This window comes from Coffea arabica, chromosome 2c (assembly GCF_036785885.1).
Source record: "Coffea arabica cultivar ET-39 chromosome 2c, Coffea Arabica ET-39 HiFi, whole genome shotgun sequence".
Classification (NCBI taxonomy): domain Eukaryota; kingdom Viridiplantae; phylum Streptophyta; class Magnoliopsida; order Gentianales; family Rubiaceae; genus Coffea; species Coffea arabica.
This window is the reverse complement of record NC_092312.1, coordinates 705,680-728,298: the sequence shown is the minus strand read 5'-3', so window position 1 is coordinate 728,298 and position 22,619 is coordinate 705,680. Positions and strand designations below refer to the sequence as shown.

Here is a 22,619-nt window from a genome sequence, read left to right as displayed (position 1 = left end):
TAGTAGTTTCAGAATTGCTTATTGGTCTTCCTCTCTGCAACTGTATAAAAATAGAACTAGATTGACTAGTTTGAAGAACATAATATAGAAACATGTACATCGTTCTCTCTCCTCAATTGGCACCATTCCTTAATTTTGCTTACAATGGCTAATGATGCTAAAATTCACAGGTAATTTAGTTTAATTAGTCACTTAATTTGTTGACAAAAAATAATTTTTCTTTTCTAAAATTCATCCATTAAGTTCTTTTCTAAATCCCTTTCCTTAATTTGCTTATAAATTTGTATGCCATAGAAAGGAAATATAGATTTGCTTAATTTGCTTATAAATTTGAGGGAGATAAATATATAGAAAGGAAAGAAAAGGCGAAAGCGGAATTCCCAAGGGACCGGAAAGCCTCTCCGTGTTGCAGTTGCTTACTAAACCAGTCAGTAGAGCAGAGCAGTGCAGTAGGCAGTAGGATCAACAGGAAGCCAAAAATATCGAAGACCTCCAAAAATATCAAAGCCCATATAGTCCGTCCGTCCTGCTTTGTCTCTTCTCGCCATTTACCAATAACCAGCATCCATCTAGCTCCTACTACCACTCTACCAATCCCAAATTTTCCAAAGTATAATTGCTGAAAACCAGCCCCCGTTCGCCAGTTCCCCTCATCATTTCTCCCCTCCAATACAAATTATACAATACCCCAAAAAAAAAAAAAAAAGATAAAAATAAAAATAAAAGGAAAAAGGAAAAATGCTCTGCTCAATTTCTGCCTCCACTTCCACCGCCACCTCCTCCTCCTCCTCCGGACGATCCAATTCCAATTGGCTTGAAAAGCTCCGTTCTTCTAAAGGTTTCCCCTCCTCCACCGACCTCGATCTCGAGCAATTTCTCGCTCTCCCCCAAAACCACAACCACCCTGTTCCCCCAGACAACCTAGAACCCAGCAAACACCCCCAGACCCATCACCCCACCGATCAATTACTTCAAAACCCGACTCAACAAAACCCATTCTTCACCATAGTGACCAATGTGCTGGCTGAGCTCTTCTGCATGGGCGACTCCTCCCTTAAGATCCAACCCGGAAAGAAATGCTCCCGCAAACAGACCATCCCTAAGTTCTGCCTTCCTTCCGATCCTCCTTCAGATTTCAGTAATAATACTGCCAACTATGGTGGTATCAGCGACAATGCGCCCGCGCCCAGCAAAACCGACAGCGCTTCTCCCGTGAGCGACGACAACAGTGGAGTAGGCCTGGGGAAGGAATTAGCTGATCACCAGCAAGTCAAGCTGGTGGAAAATGTCATTTGTATTGAAGAAGGGGAGGTGGAAGAGGAGGAGGAGGAGGAGGAAATGGGTTATGGCAATCTTTCCGGGTTTTCCAGGACTGAGGTCACGGTGATTGATACCAGCTTCGCAAGCTGGAAATTTGACAAGATGTTGTTTAGGAAGAAGAATGTTTGGAAAGTCCGGGACAAAAGGGGTCAATTCATGAGTTCTGGGAAGAAGAAAAAGAGGAAAGCGAGTAGCGTCGATAGTGAAAATGTTCGTGGCGGGCTTCATCGAGTCAAGAAGCCAAAGACTTTTAATGGGCAACGTGGTTTATCTAAAAAGGGAAGTGATGGAGCATTTAAGGACGTAAGTTTGGATGCTTCTTACCGCTGCTTTTCCTACTTCACGCCATAATTATGCACTTTATCGCTCGCTTTAAATTTGATAACTCGTGTTTTTGTTAGTTGAACGTCAGTTAGTGGAGTTGGTATATTTGGTAATCGTAAACTTATGAATGTTTCAACTTTCTCTTTTGCCCCATTGATGATTTTCTATAAATGTGCTTTGTTCTATGAGTTTCTGACATCTGGTGGTTGTATCTCTTTGGTTTTGTGCCTTTCAAGTTCAAAAGAAGATGGTTTATAAACTTGTATTGTTTCAGAAGATGACAAGTTAAGGTAAGCATATAAATAAGACAACGGAGGCAGTCATTTTCGAGTGCCTGGCAGTAATTTTGTGAACTCATGTTGCATGCTTTCGGACGTAACATTCTATAGAGATCTTGAATCATGCCAGAGAGTGGATTCAGATTAGTAAGAATGCTTATCGACCTTAGAACTCTCTTCGGTAGTTATCCTTGTATTTGCAATCACTTTTTCTGGATGACTTGCTGCCAACCATATAACATCTTGAGCATTTGAAAGGCAAAACTTTGAATTGCCTCAAATTTGGGGCAAGAGACGGTGCTTTCAATTTTTTTTTTCTTTTTGCTGCCTGTACAAACTGCTTCATTTGTTTCGGGGAGGTAAGCATGACCATGATACCACACGTCTAGTTTGTTCAGGTATCATATACATAGTTTGTCTTGATCTTGTGCCCTGCAGCTTCATGATAAATATTTACTTGATGAATCTTCAATTCCTTCCATTGGATTCCCATCATTTTTTGGGCAAAAATTTCCTTCTAGTATTGCCTATGAGTTTCTCTTATTGTGGCTGTAGACAATATATTTTAGATAGGTAATTCTAGTAAAGTTTGTGAAAAGTTTTGATGAATTGTATTTTATCAATTTTCATTAACTTAAATGCAGTTTATGAATGACTATTTTTGGATCAATCTGATGGCATTAACGACTTTACTTTATTTGATTCTGCTGGTTGGTTGCAATACATTTTAATGTATGTGGTGATATGGGCTTGTATGACTTACTTATCCTTCTATGGTTTTTGTACTTTGATTTTCTTGGGTAGAAACTTGCTTTCTCGCCCTGGATCTTCGTCTTTCGGTTCAAAGTTGTGTTTACTTGCTTGCAAAGATGGATTGTGGTTTGTTAATGTCTGTGCTTACTTGTGCCTTCCCTGTGCTTGTTTCAGCAGCTTTATTCCTGTTTTAAAACTTTGGCTTTACTTTTGGTGCCACATAGTATCAATCTTCCAACTGGGTGACATGTTTACTTAGTTTGTACCTCTTCTGTTCTTGCACAATTACGTACAGCATTCCTTGTCTAGTGGGATTCTATTTCTTAGCTATCCAGTCCAGTGGGATTTTTTTAAATTGCTTTTTCTACAGCATTCCATGAGATGTCCAGTGGAATTGTTGCCATAAAAGAGGCTCAAAAAGCTATGATGACTTCATTTTTGTCTATGTTTTGTTGTGAGATTATGGGAACCCACAAATACTTGCTTGTAACTGGATTCTGCTAGCATGTTTCTATGTTTATGATCCTCTTGTGTCCTCTTTGGCTTATGCAGGAATATCATCTGAATGATAAATCACGGACAGCCAGCAGAAAGATATCGGATTCCTTTAGCAAGGCTCTGAAAAAGAAGCAATCAACCTTGTAAGGAACATGTGGCTTCTTATACCTTTGCTTTTCATCCACTTGATCAATTAACTTTAGTTTGCTGAACTTATGGCTCTGATGGGTGCATTGCTTTTTGCCCAGGAGTTTGGAAAATGGGGGCTCATCAGTTGTTCTTATTAAAAACATACCCACAGGTAAGAAAAGTGGAACAAGCAGTCCAAGAAGTTGTCCAAAATCAATTCAGAGACAAGTCAAAGTGTAAGCTATAAACTGGCCGTTCATAAGTTCCAAGGATGAAGGTGCGAGTCTTGTGATCTCTTATTTGGTTGATGGAAGATTACAAGTCCTTGCTCTGGCAGTAGAGCTACTCGCAAGGCCTTCTGGGGTGAAGAAGATAAAGAATCAGTTAATCCATTTATCCATTCTTTATTTGATATATTTATTACACGCACGCGCGCTCTCTCCATCTTTTGTAACAAGGCGGAGGGTTAGGTTGGGAAGGGTATCAGATTGTTTTGTTCACCCATATATTCATTACCGAGGCTGCACATTCCTGTACGCCATTTACTGTGCCACTTCTGAGTCAAGTTTCATTTTCTGTGGTCTACGAATAACAACAATGTGGCACACTATTTTGATTGCCGTTGCATACTCGTATGACTTGTGGAGCTCCAATCTTCATCGGTAAATTCTGTATATTAGAATGGATGCCCGATTTTGAGACTGGCCTGCAAACGATTATTTGCAATGAGAAAACAATTGATATGGGCTTACCTTTTTCTCTTGGTCAGGATATTTACTCGTTAGTTCTTTTCCAACTGATACTGCACATGTATTGGGAAGGTTACGCTTGCAGGGAAGAGCATGGAGCACAAATTTAGTCCGAATAGGGAATATCTGATCTGTCACTGAATGGAAAAAAGGTACTCCCTTGTTTGTCTGCAGAACCATCCTACTCTCTCGACGACGGGAATCAGTACTGACCAAGCCACCACCAAATTAACAAAAAGGGGTAATTTCAGGAGCCTCTCATAGGTTTTGCACTGGCCTCCCTCGAGGTTGCAAAAATTTCAGATACCTTCTCTAAAAGTAATTAGCTTGTAACAAGTTAACCCCATTCAAGAAAACAAACAATGGAAAATTGGTTTGAGGAGAGGAAATAGATTGTGGTTCAACAAATGCGCTCACACATGTTATATTTGTTGGTTAATCTAGTATCGAAGTATAAATTGTTATTTTAACAAAGGTAAGGGGGTGTAAGTGTAAATGCACAAGACATCAACTTTAGGCTTGTACAACTCTTTGCAATGACTGCTTCCATGATTTGCCATGATTTGAAGGCTCGTGTAACAGCAGTAACATACAATTGAAGAGTAAATTCGGGAGGATTTAGAATCAAGAATTGCGTGGAATCAGTAAAAAAAAATATAACAAGAAATCACACTGCCTAATTTCAATGAAGAAGTGAACTCACAAAATATGGCCTCCTGAAGCCTATTGTCTTTAGGGGTGGGCAAAAAAACCCGCCGATCCGAAAACCCGATGAATCCGATCTGATCCGATCCAAAAAATAGGATACCCGATCCGATTTTTCTTAGCGGGGCAGATGAGGGTCGGGTACCCGAAAAATCGGGTACGGATACGGATCAGAAAAATAAAAATCCGGGGGTACCCGACCCGCAGGGTATATTTTATAAATATTAAAAAAGTAGGGATCATTTTATAATTTTGTAATTTTTAATTCTAAGTGCAAGTGAAGTGGCTCGCAGCCTCATATTCTAATCCTATATGATCTACTCTTCTCATTTTTTTTGAAGAAAGCGAATATTCTCGGTGAAACATGAACAAAATGAAAAAAAAAAATTTGTGAAACTCTGTTATAAAAATTGTTCATCCCTTTCATCTTTTTTATTTTTATTCTACCTCCATCGATCTTTCCTGCAAATCTTGCATCAATTCAATCAAAGATTTTTGTTTGGAGTTTCAATTTTCTGTTAGCTAGATAATTAAAATATTTGTGTCATTCATTTGCAATTATATCTCTTTAATTTGTCTCTTTTATTTAGTGTAAGAAATTTATTTTTCTTTTTCATCACCTTAATACCATAAGGTCTATTCCAAAGATGTAAAGAAGTTGGGGAAGATTTTTAACATTATTTTTGGTTATATTTTTTTCAAAAATAATTAGTTCTATTCAATTCTTTTCCGAACTTGATTTCACAATTGACTTATTTGAGATGTGGTCTTGTACCATATTATCCTTGGGGAAGTTACCAAATACTTATTATCCTTGTGTTTGTTGTGTTGTAGAAGTATGAAATGTGTGAAAATGGTGATGTACTCAAAATTATTATGAAATTTCGTTTTGTCTATTAGATATTCTAATATGTACTAAATTTATGAGATCGATTTGATTATTGGATGAAATGTGTGAGAATGGTGATGTATGGACTTTAATTACAATATCTCTACCAATATTAATTGGAAAAGCATGTTTTTTTTATTGAAAAACATGTTGATATTAAGTAGAAAATAAAATTTTTTTATTGAAAAATAGTTTTTTTTAGGGGCGGGTACCCTATGACCCGCCCCTTTTTTTCGGGTACCCGCTATTCGAGTACCCGAAAATATTAGGAGCGGGTTAGGGTCGCAAAATGGCTGATCCGATATATTAGGGTCGGGTCAGCCAAATCATGTTAGGGGCGGGTACCCGACCCGTGCCCACCCCTAATTGTCTTCTCATTTGTACATGGTTGAACCTATTGTTTTTACTTGTAGGGCTATCACGCTACATGATCAAGATAAAAAAAATTAAGAAATGCGCAACCAAGTAACAAGAATTCTTATACTTGAGCATCAAATAAGTCTTTCTTGCTACCTTGATTAAGATGCTTATGATTAGCATATTGTTGACAAGAATTAGAGAGCAATTTTCCTCCACTTAAAAGTCATGCTTAGCTACACAATCACTCAAGTTCAAGTCCTATTTCTCTCAACAAAAAAAAAAGAAAAAAAGTCGATCTTTTCTATTTCTCTATTTCTCGAGTCTGACTTCTTTAGCCTTTTTTTGGGTCATAATTGTGATTATTTTTATTCATTTGTTTAACTATTGACTTTTTTCTAAGTTTCGTTTAACTATTGATTTAACTGATTAAGTCCACATAATTTTCAAATACCTTATATGCTTTAAGGGTAATTCTATCATTTCACCAGACATGATATAAGTGCTGGGCCATAAATTTTTGATAGGGAAGATATCTTAGGGAGATCAGGCTCTCTTTTATAGAACTCTAATAGTTATTCCCACTCCTCTAATTACTATTTTTACTTTTATCTTGTGTTCATGAGTCACAAAAATAGAAGAACCCAAAAATAGAAAAGGGGAAAATGTAGACCAAGAAAAGAGTAGCAAATTTGGCAACCTACCAGAAGGCTTCTAAGTGAGAAGCACAACCAAGAAAGCACCATGAAAAGACGGTAGCAAGATACTATAAAGATGAAATTGACATGGCCTTATGTATCATTTGTACTTGGGAGACAGAGGGGAGATACCGTCGTCGAGGAAGGATCTCCATCATCAAATTGTGCTGCGCCCTCCCCCACCACCACAAATTTATTGAAACTATGGGGTGGGGGTTCAAAAGCTATCCTCCACAGGAAAGCATTCCTGCCTCTTACAAGCTTATGAACAAATTCTCATTACCCTATAATCTATATATGTCCAAAATCATTTCATTTCTTTCCAAAACTCCCAAGCTCCTTTCTATGTCTTCGCTTCTCTCATAGTAATTCTTTCGGGTTAATATCAGAAACCTCTCCTGAGGTTTCTTGAAATATCACTAAGCTCCCCCCACATTTTGGAAATCTCTCCTACCACCCCTTGAATTGATATTTTCTTAACAATGTCAGCCTCTCTAAGCAAAAGTAACAATAGAAAATGCATTTTGGAGGAGGGAGAATATTTTAGTTCCCTTCATACCCTTAGGTTGATTGATACAGTGACATAAGAAAATTGCAGAGAGTGAAAAATATGAATTGGAGAGTATTTTTCTGGCATGAGCACTGTTGCATGACCGTTGGACATGCAACGGCTACTTTGAGTGCTTCTAGCAGTATTAAAAGGTGAATGAACCGCTGCTGAAGTAAAGCAGATAGAGAGGTAACTGGGCAAAGCAATGGCTAGTTCATCCTTTGAAGGGCACTCATACAAATCACCTTCATCATTAAGCATGAAGAACTGGTATTGTAAATGCAATCGCAATGCTATATTACGAATTTCAGAGAGTGAAAGAAATCCGGATAAGCTATATTTTAGTTGTTCAAAGTGCATCTACTTTACTTCCAGTGGTATGAAGAAAATGAAGGTGAAGAGTTGCAGAGCCAAAGAAATGAAAGTGAAGAAGTGCAGAGCCAAAGAAATGAAGCTGATCATGCAGTGCTTCCATTAAGGACAGCAAATCAGGAATGTAACTTGATGTCTCGACAAAATGCAATTATCACCATCTTGTTCATCATCAATCTACTACTCTTAGCAATTTATCTTTTCATTCAAATAGTTAAAACAATCACACTTTCTTGTTCTAGTAGTAGTAGATGTGTTCCAAACTGTTTAGAGCCTTACTGGTCATACATGAAAGAACCAGAAGGCATGTGTAAGTCGGACATGATATTAAGCTAACATCCCTTTCTCAAACTAATGTCCTCTCTCGGATTGTAAGTCCACATTTTTTACTGCATGATTGCTCTCATAGGATCTGATTATTGGTTAGATTCTGAATCAGGCACAACTTCTGCATCCTCAATCTCCTCATAATCAGACAAGTCATTTTCCTCCTTGTCACTGGAAGAAATTAAGGACTTATCTTCAACTATGACATCTTCCAAGTCACTATCTATGTCATCCTTCCAAGAGTCATCAGAACTAGAGGCATAAATCTCATCATCACCCTCACTGTCAACTACAGGAATATGAGCTTTTTTGATTCCTATGTCTTTCTGTACATCCTGAAGTTGGTTATTCCTGTTGTCTACCATATTCTCCTCTGTAGTAGGAATAATATCCAGGTACAACAAATACAAGTTTATAACAAGATCTTGTTCATGAAGTTTGAACATATCAGATACTGATTTGTCACTACTGATGTCCATAAAGTCTGTTGTCCTAGGAATCGCACATTTCATATGCATAAGCATGTTCAAATTTCCAGGCAAATCATTCATTGCCTTATTAGTATCATCGCCAAGAAGGTCAATATATTGGTAGTTCTTTGGATCGACATTAGGAATTTTGACAGTGTTTCCCATGTAATGGACTACAATATCATGTGCAATAATTCTTCTCATCCTACATATCAGTGTGTTCTCAAGAAAAGTCTCAATCAGTTGCTATACGGATCACATACTCAAGTTGCTATATTCAAAGTCAAACTCATGTTGCAAAACAGAACCTTTATAGCAGCTTCCATGAACAAGCAACTAAACCAACTTTTCATTTAAATTTTCACTTTTGTCTACTAACCAACTGTATACACTACACTTAGAGCTTGTCATATGTATTGCAGCTTTAATCTACAAAACTAAGCTCTTCTTATGTATTACAGCTTCAAAAAACTCAATATTCATCAACTTTTTGTTCATCAACTTTATAAAGGTCAGGCATACATCATCAAATCACACATTCTTTACAGCATCCAACATCAACAATACTTAATAAAACAAGAGCATACAAAGGGTCTGGTTGGATTATAAACTCGGTCATCAAGTTCAACAAAACACAAAAACACAAGGAAAACAGAGATATTATAGGCAATCCAGATAGAAAGCTTCATGACACCTGCATTTTCTCCTGTTACATGTTGATCATATCAACCAGCAATGAAAGATTTTTACCTGTTTTGCAGCTTAGTTTTGACAATCACACTTTCAGTCCAACCGAACGCATGCAATTTATTCAAGTGCCATATTTCCCCTCTTCTGCAATATCCAGCAAGAGATTTCCAGAAACATAGCTTCAAGTGGTTCTCAAAGCTATAAATAACAATCACAGTTATAAGTAGTATTTCATTCCTTGGCATTTCCCGGGCACTTAGATGTCTTATCAGAGCAAAATGGCGCCATGATACACGTACGGAACTCAGCTTCTAGGCGGCAATAGTTTTCCGCTCCTTATACAGTTGCATGCTTAGTGATATTGTCATTTTTTTTCCTTTTATCAGCTCAATAAGAGCACATCAGAAACAAGGGTATTATTGGCAACTGATGAATTTTTATAGTGACTTCTGACCCCACCATTACTTGAGGGGTGTTAGGAGAGATTTCCAAAATGTGAGGAGAGTTTAGTGATATTTCAAGAAACCTCAGGGGAGGTTTCTGATATTATCCCAATTTTTTCTCTTCATTTAATTTTTACCTTTTTGTCCTAAACTCCCAAACTAGGCCTTAAAAGTGAACGTTGGGAAGAGAGTTAAAAGCGAACGTTGCTATCTAACAAGAAGTCGGGTATGGCGGACTTCCTTGCTACTTTGCCCACCCCATCCATCTCTCGTTACAATTGCCGGGCACCGGACAAGTCTACTTCAGGACCATCATTACCCATTAAACTCATCATTTCGACCGCAGAGAGCTGCGCGCGTGCCTCCTACGCACCAACATCATCAAACTGCACCATACCCTTCTTGGGTTTGCGGACGACTCTATTACCCCGATTCTGCAGCATCACCACCACTCTCGCCGTCGTCAACCATAACTCTACTGAATCTTTTCCCAACGGCCGTAAGTAACTCCGTTCCTTCTTTCAGACTTTCCTTCGAATACGTTGCCTGCATATTCACACCTGAATGTGCTGCTCTTCAAAGCTTGTCGTTATAATGCTCAATCTTCTCAGGAATAATGCTCTCGTCCCTCTTCCAGCAAGTGGGGTTTAGGGAGAGAGATGTAGAAGCCCTGTTGAACTGCAATCCTGCTCTCACATTAACCCCTTTCGATTCCATTCAATCCCGGGCACGTTCACTACAAGCTCTGGGGTTAAGCCACCTTGCCCTTTCTCGATTAATTTTGAAAAGGCCAGAAGTTTTAACCGCTCCAGAAATTGATTCATTATTGCACTTTTTTCTTCGGAATGACGATTTGGATATACGAGGCAAAATAGAGCCTGCAAAGATTGAGCGCCTTCTAAATGCAACGGAACCAACTTTCTTCCTGGGATTTGAAGACAAAGTAAGACTGCTGCTTCACCATGGGATTCCCCAAGAAAAGCTTGTTCATGTTCTCAACAAAGCTAACTTAACCAAGGCATTGTGCCTTAAGTCGGTTGATGAAATTGGTCGGACGCTGGCTTTCTTGAACCGCTTTGGTGGGGTTGATTTAATTCTTAAACGTCCATCGATCCTTAATTATGATTTGGACAGCCAATTGATTCCGAGGATCACGTTCCTTTTAGAGTTGAGTGGGCGCAATGAGGATGCCACTGCTACTGTGTTGCGTAAACTGCCATTTCTTGTGGCTTACAGTCTTGATCACTTGAGCGATCATGTTGAGTTTCTCAAATCATTTGCCGGGTTAACTGAGAGTGAGATATTCAGGATTGTTGCGGTTTATCCGAATTTGTTTAGCGCCAGCAGGAAAAGGAAATTGCACCCCAGGATTGACTTTCTGAAAAAATGTGGTTTGAGTTCCCAGGATATATGCCGGTTCTTGATCAAAGCCCCTTTGTTTATTGGTCTGTCATTTGAGGAAAATCTTGCTTGCAAGCTGGTTTTCTTGGTAAAAATTGGTTATGAGAACAGAACCAGAGAATTGGCTATGGCAATGGGTGCTGTTACCCGGACTAGCTGCAAGAATTTGCAGGAGGTGATTGGGGTTTTCTTGAACTATGGATTAACTTGTGAGGATATTCTGGAGATGAGCAAGAAACATCCTCAGATATTGCAATACAACCATGAATCACTGGAGGAGAAGCTGGACTACTTGATTGAGGATATGGGTCGTGAAGTAGGGGAACTATTGGCTTTTCCTGCATTCCTCGGTTATAAGCTTGATGGTAGGATTAAACATAGATATGAAATGAAGAAGAGTAGTTTAGGTGAAGGAATGTCCCTCAACAAGCTATTGAGTGTCTCAGCTGCTACATTCTCGACTAAAAACAAGATACAAACGATTTCATTGATTGATGACATGAAGTGAAGTAATGATTATATCACATAGATATTGGTATATCTCCTGTTCAAACTTCTAGTGCTTCCTTGAAATGGAAATTCCAATAGACAAGAACGCTGGTTCCCTTTCATGTCTGGACTCTGGTGCGCTGAGACATGATGAATATGGTTACTCTTCAGCGAGAGAGAATTGTCTCCTCCAAAGGCCCTTTTTTTATGGATAACATTGGACTTACCCTTATTGAAGGTCTTCATGATTGTTGGTGATTAGTAAGAGTTTCAAGTTCAATTTATACCTGGCCGAAATTAATGTTTCATGTATGGGAGAGCCTGTTCATTTTTTGCACTACAATGTTCACAGTTTAGAGCCCAGTAAGTGTAACTGATGTGTTCTATTTAGAGCCTGAACATCCATACCACTGTTTACTGAAGTGTCTGCACCACAAGTCAATGAAAGTTCCTAGGCAGATGAAGCAAGTTTTCATACTGAAAAATGTACCTAGATGAATTGAAAAAACTCTTTTAAGTTTCGACTTGCTAGATGTTCTTAATTGATCTCTTGATTCTCTTACATCGCCTATTTGATAAAAGAAATCAGACTCTCGCTTTCCCCAGAATCATTCTTGAATCAGATATAGATAATTGACTTTCTGTTGTTGAATGTTCACTGAACCAAACATTGTAGGACCTGTAAAGCATGTTGCAGCTGTAGCAGGCATATTTCCGGGATCTATCACAGCAACAATCACATTTGATATGTGCTTATGAAATTTTCAAGAATTGTGTCATTTATCAACTCATTTTTTCCGGTAATGCAAAATTAGTTATTCTCTACATGCTTGCTTGTAGGTTTTATCCTTTTGTCTGATTGATTTTATCTTGTTTCTTAGTCAGGCTCAAAAAACATATATGTTCCAGGAAGTCAGCTTATTAGCATTAGCCAAAGAGAATAGCCACCTAAAACACGCCTACGCAACCAAGAGCGAAAGAAATGTTGAACTCAAATGACTTATTTAACCCTCAATTCGCCCTTAAATTACTTGATCGCTCATAATCTCAATTCTCAGAGCTTTGCATGCTTTTAAACTCAGTTTAAGTCTTAAGGATTCTACATTTTGGGCATAAAATAAGAGGTGCGCCGATTTAACTCTGCCTGCAAAACCCTAAAGTATCCTCAATTGGGGGTTGGTAAAATTTTTATTATGAGCCTATGCTCTTTTTTATGTGCTTATGGCCAACTACGTTTAAAACGAACTGAATTAGTTTATAGGACATATATGTCCTATTACTTTTTTTTATTTGTTCTATAATAATAATTGTCTATTTACGTGAAATTTTAATATTTTTACTTCAAAAATAAATGAAGACTCATATCAAAATACTTCAATTGTAATACTTGTTTTATTTTATTGTACAGCTTTTTAAGTTAAAATTTACTAGCAATATAATCAGCAAAAAATTTAAAAAACAAAAAACGTAAAATACAAATTACAAGAAGTCAAGCAATTATAATTTATTTTTAATCTATTTTCAATTTTGATAAGATTCAAAAAAAAGTCTTGCACAATTGTTCAAAAGTCAAAGAATAAAGTATTTTAAAACATTTATTTCCTTGTATAAAACAAAATTATTTTAAATATAAGGAAAATTTATTATTATGAAAAATATATTCAAATATTAATTGAGCTTATAAATAACCCAAAATATCGTGATGCAGTGTAAAAATTTATGAGGACAAATTTGATATTCTACTATTTAGGTATTCTAGGATGAAGGTGGAAAGGACTTTCCCCAAGGTTTTATTTATTTATTTTTTTTTTTTTTTGAGGAATGAAATTTCAGAAAAAAAAAATTGCAACAAACATTCCAAGGGAAAGAAGTTTCCCACGAACCATACCAAACGTTAGAATGAAATGAATAAGTTCAAAAGACCTTTTCTTTCCAAGCCATTCCTAGGGTTAGTGGACATGTAGCCACGGAGATAAAATCTCGTGGAATGCAAGAACACAACGTTCCGTACAATTCCTGGGTAGCATTCAATTTTACTTTCTTAAGAATTTAAAAAACTGTACTTAAAATTTCCCATTTGGATTTGGTACCTACTTTTTTGCTTATATAATTCCACAGACTCGCGCTTTTCAGAAAATATTCTTACACTTTCTTTAGCAAAATGTTGGTAAAAATGCTAAAAAGTAGACAAAAATAAAAAGCATGCATGAAAACACGAGGGTACAAGAAGTTGGATCGAGAGAATAAAAAGTAGTAATTCAATCCATTCAGTGACTTTGGCACTGGACATTCCCAAAATGGATACCATAGGGTCGGGTGAATTAAATAATAGACACCTATTGGCATTCCAGCCTTCCTTCTCCTTTCAGGGCCTATCTGAGAATCCAGTAGTTCTTGGTTGTGAATATCTGAACTGTTGTTCAAGAATTCTTGTTTAGCCAGCTCATAGCACCCATACATAGTGTTTTGATCTACGATTTTAATTCTTCCATCTTTCAGCAGTAACATCCTTGATCATAATTTCCAGTATTCATACTGTGGCTAATATGAAACTTGTGATTTGTAGTAAAACACCGATTCAACCGTTGACGTTGGGGCCTAATTCTACCTTCATACATTTCTCGAAATATTTTCTTACGAAGTTTTGTTATAGCATCCATAACTGCTTCCGGTTTAGGGGGACAGCCTGACAAATAAACATCTACAGGAATTAGCTTATCAACCCCCTGAACAGTACTATAAGAATCGGTACTGAACATCCCTCCTGTAATTGTACATGGTCCCATAGCAACAACATATTTTGGTTCAGGCATTTGTTCATATAATCTCACTAAAGAAGGGGCCATTTTCATTGTTACCGTTCCGGCTGTTAAAATTAGATCTGCCTGTCTAGGACTTGATGAAAACACGAGGGTACAAGAAGTTGGATCAAGAGAAGAAAAAGTTAAGCGGTCCTGCTTTCAGCCATAAGCAGTAAACGGCACACTGCACCTCACCGTACAAGAAGGCAGACGCCTAACCCAATGTTTCTCCTCAGTCTTATATACAAGATCATCTTACACGGCCCTATTCAAGTTGCAGCAGAAAATTCCTTCTCGTAAGCTACAATAATGCCTCTACTCAGAGTTGCACTCTTTGCTATAAAGTATACTTTGGTTTTAATCACTTACAGCCTATGCCTCTACTCTGCCATGGAAGGTTCTCTAGTTGGTTCAACTGTCAGCGGCTCCAATTTCTCTGCTTTACCACTCCCCTTAGGAATAATCAGTCCATATCCTCCAGCTTTTCTTTTGTACACAATGTTGATCTCGCCTGCAACAAGGGATACAACAATCAGAAACAAGAGGAACATCATAATACTAAGATTTTAAAATAAAATATATATAAAATGTATAGAACCTATATTCTTTACCAGTTTCCTCATTCCGAAAACCATAGAAGTCATGATCCACATTTTCCAGCTGCTCAATCGCTTCACTTACAGTCAAAGGTGGCATGTCAAAGTATTTTGTACGAACAATCTGCAACCGGTACAAGGCATGAGACTCTCTGAGAAAATGCAAGAAGCTACACTTTACATGGCACGTCATCCATGATGTCAGATTTTTAGTTGGTACCAAGATGAATGAGGTACCAACTCAAAGCGCACGATACTACTGATGAAAATATATTTCTATGTTCTCTGAATTTGACACCTACTCGTATCATGTCTGCAACGGATGAGTCACAAATGCATGCAAACCAGTAAACAAGACAGTTATCTAATTACGACCAAACAAAAAATCAATAGCACAGTCCTTCCAGTTTATACAGAGAGGCTGTCATGATATGTTACATTTGTCGCACAGCACAGCATCCTAATCTAGTGCACTCAGTTGACAACATGTTTATAAAAAAATAATAATAATAAAACTGTTTCACATGCAACAGAAGTCACTGCAATGGGGTTTGCCATAAAATAGATTTGAAGATCAGTTTATGTCCTCCCACAATTTAGTTGGACAAACGAATTTGCTGGATTCTTCAACTAATGGAAATATCTATCAATGCTGCAAAATCGTTAACTATCATCCAGCAACAGATGTAAAGCACCAACCAAAGATCTCTTTCAAGTGAATTAGCTAAAAACCAAACACATGTGAACCAAAAAAGAATAAACAGAATCCCTCCTGATCGATCATGTCGGGAATAATGAGAAATGCTTGAAGATAAAAAGCTGCTTTACTGGGTCAGATAGGTGCAGGCAGAGGTAAAGACACATCAACGCTCTCTTGACTAGATGAGTCACCCAACCAAGATTCAGAAAGTACATGAATACTTGATTAGTTAGCTCACTACTATTAGTCAATCCATCGTGGAATGTAATGCAGCATATTGTTTTTGTTACTTGAGTTTGCTCTTATCTAAGTGGCAAAGGTAATTGCTAGCATTGAAACTATGATGAATACCCTGCGGCGGATGTCAGCGGTTTGAGTCCGCTTATCTCCAACTCGTGAACTTAGAAAATACAAAGCTATATGATAGCACCCAATTCCGATTCGGCGGTTCGATCATCTATCATTCATGGATTTGATAAGATCCATCCATTTAGCAACACCTCAGGATGGCATAGCCTTAAAATAATAGTCAAAAAAAAAAAGGATAACGCTATAGAATATAGGCATCATTAGCTATAACTGTTTCTATCTCTTTCTGTCTCTGAAAGAAAGAACAGAAAATATCAAAGAGACAGACTTGCCTTACCTTTCATTAGCTAAGGCAGATTTGGTGCGCTCCACCACTAAACCTACTACTTGTGGACGGAACTGGAATCCCAACATACTTGGCCATTATTATGCTCATAAACTAGATAAAACATTTCTAACTGGAGTAGTGTTTTGCTTTACCAGCGATGATTAAATTTGTAAAGCACGTATTGGAAACACCAAAAACAGAAACAAGCGGTTAAGTAAAATCATAGTATGAAACAAGCATGACTACTCGGGTAAAGACAACGACGATATAAACGAGAGAGGAGAACCTCATTGGCAATGTCCTCATCTTTATCTTGTGCCTCGGAAACCGTCTCTAAGCCCTCTTCAACTGCTGCTGCTGGTAGTGCACCGCCAACATCTCGGAATTTGAGTCTGTCAAAACCCTTCATGTGACGACCGTGATCTGAATCTTTCTCTTTGATCTTCCTCAATTTCCTCTGGATGATGGATGCCACCAAATCTATGCTTCCATACACTGTCTCTGCATCTTCCTCTGCCCGAACGACACCATGCTTCTTAGTAAACAAGGTTACCTGACAACGTAATCTCAACTTTAAGTAAAGCAAACACAGAAATTCCTGGGATCAAGAAACTTGTTGAAAATTTGCCCATGAGCTGCAGCATACCTCACATCTTCGGATTCTGGGGCCTTTTCCAAATTCTCCACCTCGGACAGACAACCTGACATCCACCTCCCTCACCAGATGGCTGTGCTTTTGCACAGCCTTGCCCAACTTCTCTTCCACATGACTCTTCACTGCTGGAGCTAACTGTAAAAGTACGCAGCGTCTAAATAACTTTGTACATACGAAAGGAAAGAAAGCGTATAATTGCTGCGTGCACAATAGTATCAGTACTGAATACATTGCAATTACAGAAAATGTATCTTCAATGTTTATCACGTAAATAGGGAGAAAAAATTATCATGCTTGACTGCAAATGCCAGTGAGATTCACATCTCCCCCTTGGGAGCAAAAGGGGCAAAGACAAAAGAAAATATTGAAGTTGGGTGGGAACGCAATTGGATTAAAAAGATAAAAGAGGTGATTTTTACCAAAGAAAAGAGATTCAAAAGAAGGGGTTGGATACCTCAAGGTTTTTGCCCTGAATGATTAGTTTGACAGAGGAGAGAGGGCCATCCCAAGACATCCGGATGGGGAAGGATGTGGGAGGAGGGGGAATCTTGAAAGCGATAGTGTCAAGGGTCCTGAACCTTGAGCTTAAGAAGCTGTAGCAGGTGCTGGAAGACAATGACCAAAGAAGTGGAGGCATAGGGGAAGAGCTGGTGGTAAGCGAGGCAGGAGGAGTAATAGTACCGCGGGAGACGTGGGGATAGCGGAAAGGCGATTGCAAAGTTGGGGAAACCGCTGCCATTTCTGCAGATTCTTCAAGATTACTCGATCAAACACAAACAAACAAAAGGCAAGGCTCTTAAGAAGAAGAATCTAATCTTTTTTTCCTTTTTAATACAATTCTGGGTGCCACTTGCTAACAAAATACTACTCGTTAAAAGAAAAAAAATGCTGCAATATGTCCTGGGTTTTTCTCTTTGGAGGAGGAGGAGGAGGAGGAGGAGGGGATGAGGAAAAACGGCGACAGGCGAGTAGCCCCCTGCAGGAGTAGTATTTAGTAATAGTACTAGCAGTGAGTGAGCAGAACTGTGCTAGGAAAGAGGGAGAGAGTCGCTTGGGTAAGGTTCAAGATTTTGCCATTTTTATTTTGAAAAAATTTTGGAGCGGTTCAGTGTTCGCACACAGAGACACTGCTGAAAAAATTTATTGAAGAGGAGGCGGACGTGGTTTGGGCAGGGGATGGGGTGGGTCATGGAACAAGGACACGTGACAGCAAGGACTAACAACCGATCCAATAGGGTCCCCACCCACCAGCACCACAAACCACCCCGAGGGCCCGACGGGCTTTCGGCTGCCCCTTCTCCTCTCTGCCCATCACTCTCACTTTGTGTCCAAGTTTCAATGGATAAGTTTTGAGTTTCCGTCCCCCTCCACCACCATTCCCAAAATTGGGGTTTTATCTTCAATGACAAACGGTGAAGTCAGTCAAACCCACAGTGGTTGGCCCAAACCAGCCACTCTTTATTTCTTCCTCCTGTCGTTTTCTGCAATCCAGGAGTTGAGGCCCATTTTTAAGCAAAGGGACAATACTAAGTCGGATCCAAGAAAGATGCCAATTTAATTTAAGTTTTGAGAATGTCTATGCAGTATCTGGGCACTACACTTTACAGGAGCAGTGACTAAGTTCAGTTTTAACTTTTGAGACGGAAAACTACACTTACAAAAGTTACTTGAATCTCATGGTAAAAAAAAATCTCATGGCAGTCCTTCCAAAACAAAACAAAACAAAAAAAAAATATATCATGGCAGATTAAAAAAAAAAGAAAAGAAGAAGCTATCTTTTAGATTTACCCTTTCATAACTCACAGTTTTTTGTATGAGTGTTTCGATAAATGGACTCTGCGAAGACACTTCAAAAGCCGGCAACTTTTGAAGTACTCCGCAGCACTTAACTACTAAACCCCCCAAACCCCCCCAAGCGATGTGGGAACTTAACCCCACAGGGTGCCCCGCTGCTAAGAGATAAAGACCCCCCAGACTCCCCGAGACAGGTTTTTCCCTTTCATAACTCACAGTTTTTTGTATGAGTGTTTCGATAAATGGACTCTGCGAAGACACTTCAAAAGCCGGCAACTTTTGAAGTGCTCCGCAGCACTTAACTACTAAACCCCCCAAACCCCCCCAAGCGATGTGGGAACTTAACCCCACAGGGAGCTATCTTTTAGATTTACGTTTGTCAAAAAATTGGTAAGGAGTGCAGTGCGTGTATTTATACTTCTTACCTTCCTCCACTAAGCGTGGCCCACATCAATCTCCACTTCCTTGCCCAAGCGAGTCTAAATTGACTTTTATGTGAATTTTCTAGAAAATTGGAGTTTAGTCCTGTAAGATATTTCTTCACTCAACTTCTGATTCCACGGTCAAATTCAACCTAGTTGCATTTTCCAATGTTTTATATTATTTGCTAACGCTGTGTCCGATCAAATAACGTTTTAAGACTTAATTTGACCCAATGAGAGAAATGTATGCGTACCCCTTAGATACAGTGTGTGTGTGTGTTTCTACATATTACTGAGGGAAAAACAATTGCGGAGTGATAAAAGCCGTTGGCGAGCTTTGGCAAGAGTTTTGGTGTTTCTTCTTCCCTAGTTTCAATCCCTCATCGATTCTTAGTGGTGTGCGTGTGTTCTACTTAAGATTCTCGGTGTAGTTTGAAAGTCAGCATGCCTTTTGGGTTGGACCGTGGGTTCCCCTTAGATAGAGAGTGTGTGTGTGTGTTTCTACGGATTGTTGAGGGAGAGAAATGTATGCTTTTTTCCTACCTTTTTTTTTTTGAGTTATAAGTTGGGGAAAAAAATCGAATGAATGAATTTTTTTTTTTTAAGATTATTTCAAAGTAAAATGGAGATATGGAGTTCTTGTTATAAATGTGGAGAAAAATGGAGGAGAAATCAATAATAGCCTCGGTGCTTTTCCAAAATTGTCACTACAATACATACATTCACACGACATGAAATAACTAAATGGCATGCAATGCGGATACAAATTGGCTTAGTTAATAAAGATAGGTTACGTTCTCATAAAAAAGGTTACATGTGGGTGTTTACATATAAAAACCCTACAAGTGACATATAATCCCGAGACATACTCGTGATACTGATTAGAGCTAAATTCATCTAAAGTTTTTTTGTGAAAATAAAAAATAAAATTACTCAATGGCATGCAACAATTTAAAGAGTTTAAAAACTTTTAAGCGTTTTAGGGCTAAACACGAGAAAGAACTCCATAAAGTCTAGTATGGTCCAAACTCCAAACAAGGTTTTGGGTAAAGAAAACCCATATGATATATTATATAATTCTACACCCATAAGTCTATGAAATAGGGGGCATGGTAATGAGCTACGCATCCATCCTCCTTCATTCACAATTGTGTGTGGGTGTGTGGGGGCCGCAGCAAAATGAATTTTTTTGTTAAATTTATCAGTTATAAGTTTTTTAATAATTTTAGTTATAGTAATTTTAAAAAAAATTAAAATTTTTAAATTATACATTTCAAAATATTAAAAAAGTTACACACTTTAAAATTTTTTTATAATTTTTTTATAATTTTTACAATAAAATTTTAGATAAACACCTAAAAAAATTCACTTGTCAAACGATCAGGCCATAGTTGTTTTAAAACATTCAGCAAAGTTGATTCATTGCGATCACTAGTCATTGGTGACTCGACTAGTATCTATATCTATATCTATATGTATTCAGAAAGGGGTTTTTAGCATAAACCCTCTCAACGGTTTCTAAATTTCTCATTCTTTTTTTTTATTTTGTATTTATTTTAATACATAAAAGTAGTTGGTAACCAACCCTATCACCAATCAAATTGAAATTTAAAATATTCCCACCATCTCTCAACTCATCCTATAACCACTCCTACAAATCCTCTAATCATCATCCCATGTTTATCAAATTGGAATTTAAAATATTCTCATTATCTCTTAACTAATCCTACAATCACTCATACGAATCCTCTAATCATCATCCCACGTTTCTCTCCACATTTCCTCCTACGTTTCCCACTTTAATTAAGAATCCACTGCAATTTAAGAATTACACCCCAATTAAAGCTCCTCCAAACATAGAATCCTCATTCAATTTTCTTGCATGCTCATTTGTATTTTTTGGTTAACCAAAACAAGAACCTATTATCTTTTTCATCTTTCTTGTGGTGTCAATCTTAGTCTTTAACTTAGTTTCATCATGGAATATGCCCCCTACAAGCATTTAACAACAACTAAATTTTAAATCGCAAGATTGAAAATAAGGAAACATATGCTTAAAAACGAAACGAACACCACAAGGATTCCACACACCAGTTGGAAAGTTTCAACAATTTTGCACTGACGAAAGAGAAATTTCAAATCAAATTCGAAGGACAAAATTTAGGCTACACCGATTAAAACGTCGTTCACATCAAATTTAAAAAATGGAATTGTGTATTCTTTAAATATTAGCATTTTCATTGTAATATTGGTATTTCAAATATTCTTCCCAATACTGTAATATTTTTTGTTATTTTCGATTATTTCGAATACTATAATATGTCTATAATTTTTTTCAACCTTTTTACTGATCGAATGAATTCTCCTACACTCTCTCTCACTTTCTTCTTTGTTTTTGGTTCTCTATTGATTTTTTTTTTTTAGCAGTTATGGAAGAGATTATATGCAAAGATTTCAACGGAAATCAACCTTCTTCCAGAGAACTGGAAGTATATTCTTGTCAGCTTAAATTTTTTAGTCGGTCCCTTCTGCCCCTCCTTTTTGTCATGTTTTGTTTTTCTTTTAATGTGATTTGGTCTTTTATTTTCTTTATTTTTTCTCCTTCATGTTTTTGTCAACCTTCATGTTTTACTTTCTTTTTGTCATGAATTACTTTCTTTATTTTCTGGGCGGTGTTTGCTACAGAAGTTTATTGAAAACTTCTCAAGATTTCTCAACACAATGATTTCGAATATCTGCAAAAGTTATCATCATGATATTAAATACCTGAAATGTGCTCCACTGAGTTCAATATCATCTTAGTACCTTCACGTGTCAAAGACCCATTCTTATACCACAACATCACCATGTAGCCACTTACATCCACTGGATTAGGAAAAATGTGTCCTTCTAAGTTTGGATTACGTTTAGTAGTGATGCCAAATACCTAACGATATATACATGAAAAAAAATTCAAGGGTCATAATTATATCGAATACCAGAAATTATGAAACTAACTGCATAAAGAAAATAATCCTGACTCATATTTCGGCGCTTTATTGTTTGTTAGGCTATGTTTTGATTTTTGTTTCATTCTTTCTTTTATGTGCACAATATTTCATACCTCTTTGGCTCTCTGAAAAGATGTCCTTAACGCAAACAATATATTCTCCCTTAATTCTGTAAGAAATGCGAAATTTTGATTTTAAGGCTTTACCAATAATTATGGTTTAGAAAAAAATTGTTCACCATTTGCGCAGCAGAATTGTTCGCTATCTGTATACCTGGCAATTGGATGGGTTGGGCAAGTTAATATTGGATTTTCATTTAAATGAATTACACTCAACTCGCCCAACTTTAGATTGGGTTAATTTTGAGTTGGGTCACATTGGGTCATCTCAAACTCATGACCCAAATATGATCCAATATATTAATTAATAGATTTTGATATATAAACTCTCTTAAATATATTTTCACATACAAAAAAAAAATTTAAGTATGTGTCAAACACAAATACCCAAACAACCTAAAAAAAAGATATTATGCTAATATTTTCACAAAGAAAGTATGGTACTTTTTTATTTATGTTGTTT

At 37.5% G+C, this 22,619-nt stretch overlaps 4 protein-coding genes across 5 annotated transcripts; 2 read left to right on the top strand and 2 right to left on the bottom strand.

Moving 5' to 3' along the window:
- Positions 1-382: 382 nt before the first annotated feature.
- LOC113724824 (uncharacterized) lies at positions 383-4,053 on the top strand. The gene is made up of 3 exons (XM_027247710.2): positions 383-1,623; positions 3,228-3,316; positions 3,422-4,053. The coding sequence occupies exons 1-3, from the start codon at positions 739-741 to the stop codon at positions 3,540-3,542; spliced, it is 1,095 nt and encodes a 364-aa protein (XP_027103511.2). The 5' UTR covers positions 383-738; the 3' UTR covers positions 3,543-4,053.
- Positions 4,054-9,727: 5,674 nt separating this feature from the next.
- On the top strand, positions 9,728-11,674 carry LOC113724823 (transcription termination factor MTERF8, chloroplastic). The gene is made up of 2 exons (XM_027247709.2): positions 9,728-10,051; positions 10,164-11,674. Exons 1-2 carry the CDS (start codon positions 9,781-9,783, stop codon positions 11,459-11,461), a joined length of 1,569 nt encoding a protein of 522 aa, XP_027103510.1. The 5' UTR covers positions 9,728-9,780; the 3' UTR covers positions 11,462-11,674.
- A 376-nt stretch (positions 11,675-12,050) lies between these two features.
- LOC113728247 (NAD(P)H-quinone oxidoreductase subunit K, chloroplastic-like) lies at positions 12,051-14,288 on the bottom strand. The gene is made up of 3 exons (XM_027252806.1): positions 14,059-14,288; positions 13,779-13,951; positions 12,051-12,163 (listed from the first exon to the last, which is right to left on the bottom strand). The coding sequence occupies exons 1-3, from the start codon at positions 14,286-14,288 to the stop codon at positions 12,051-12,053; spliced, it is 516 nt and encodes a 171-aa protein (XP_027108607.1).
- LOC113724821 (ribosome-binding factor PSRP1, chloroplastic-like) lies at positions 14,241-17,708 on the bottom strand. Of its 2 annotated transcripts, XM_072073184.1 has the most exons (6): positions 17,286-17,708; positions 16,823-16,966; positions 16,463-16,729; positions 14,855-14,963; positions 14,613-14,754; positions 14,366-14,508 (listed from the first exon to the last, which is right to left on the bottom strand). In XM_072073184.1, exons 1-5 carry the CDS (start codon positions 17,568-17,570, stop codon positions 14,624-14,626), a joined length of 936 nt encoding a protein of 311 aa, XP_071929285.1. In that variant the 5' UTR covers positions 17,571-17,708; the 3' UTR covers positions 14,366-14,508; positions 14,613-14,623. The 2 variants fall into 2 exon arrangements, with proteins under 2 accessions (XP_071929284.1, XP_071929285.1); XM_072073183.1 differs by having other exon boundaries at positions 14,241-14,754; positions 17,286-17,707.
- Positions 17,709-22,619: the final 4,911 nt, after the last annotated feature.

What these genes read in the sequence shown, in the direction of transcription:
- LOC113724824 (XM_027247710.2), top strand. Translation starts at nt 739, where the DNA reads ATGCTCTGCTCAATTTCTGCCTCCACTTCCACCGCCACCTCCTCCTCC. An exon ending in GTGATGGAGCATTTAAGGAC is followed by an intron (nt 1,624 to 3,227) that starts GTAAGTTTGGAT and finishes TGGCTTATGCAG; the next exon opens with GAATATCATCTGAATGATAA. An exon ending in AAAAAGAAGCAATCAACCTT is followed by an intron (nt 3,317 to 3,421) that starts GTAAGGAACATG and finishes CTTTTTGCCCAG; the next exon opens with GAGTTTGGAAAATGGGGGCT.
- LOC113724823 (XM_027247709.2), top strand. Translation starts at nt 9,781, where the DNA reads ATGGCGGACTTCCTTGCTACTTTGCCCACCCCATCCATCTCTCGTTAC. An exon ending in TGAATCTTTTCCCAACGGCC is followed by an intron (nt 10,052 to 10,163) that starts GTAAGTAACTCC and finishes CAATCTTCTCAG; the next exon opens with GAATAATGCTCTCGTCCCTC.
- LOC113728247 (XM_027252806.1), bottom strand. Translation starts at nt 14,288, where the DNA reads ATGGCCCCTTCTTTAGTGAGATTATATGAACAAATGCCTGAACCAAAA. An exon ending in AAGAAAATATTTCGAGAAAT is followed by an intron (nt 13,952 to 14,058) that starts GTATGAAGGTAG and finishes ATTATGATCAAG; the next exon opens with GATGTTACTGCTGAAAGATG. An exon ending in GAAGGCTGGAATGCCAATAG is followed by an intron (nt 12,164 to 13,778) that starts GTGTCTATTATT and finishes TTGCTGTGATAG; the next exon opens with ATCCCGGAAATATGCCTGCT.
- LOC113724821 (XM_072073184.1), bottom strand. Translation starts at nt 17,570, where the DNA reads ATGGCAGCGGTTTCCCCAACTTTGCAATCGCCTTTCCGCTATCCCCAC. An exon ending in CCAGAATCCGAAGATGTGAG is followed by an intron (nt 16,730 to 16,822) that starts GTATGCTGCAGC and finishes TTACGTTGTCAG; the next exon opens with GTAACCTTGTTTACTAAGAA. An exon ending in ATGAGGACATTGCCAATGAG is followed by an intron (nt 14,964 to 16,462) that starts GTTCTCCTCTCT and finishes TACCGGTTGCAG; the next exon opens with ATTGTTCGTACAAAATACTT.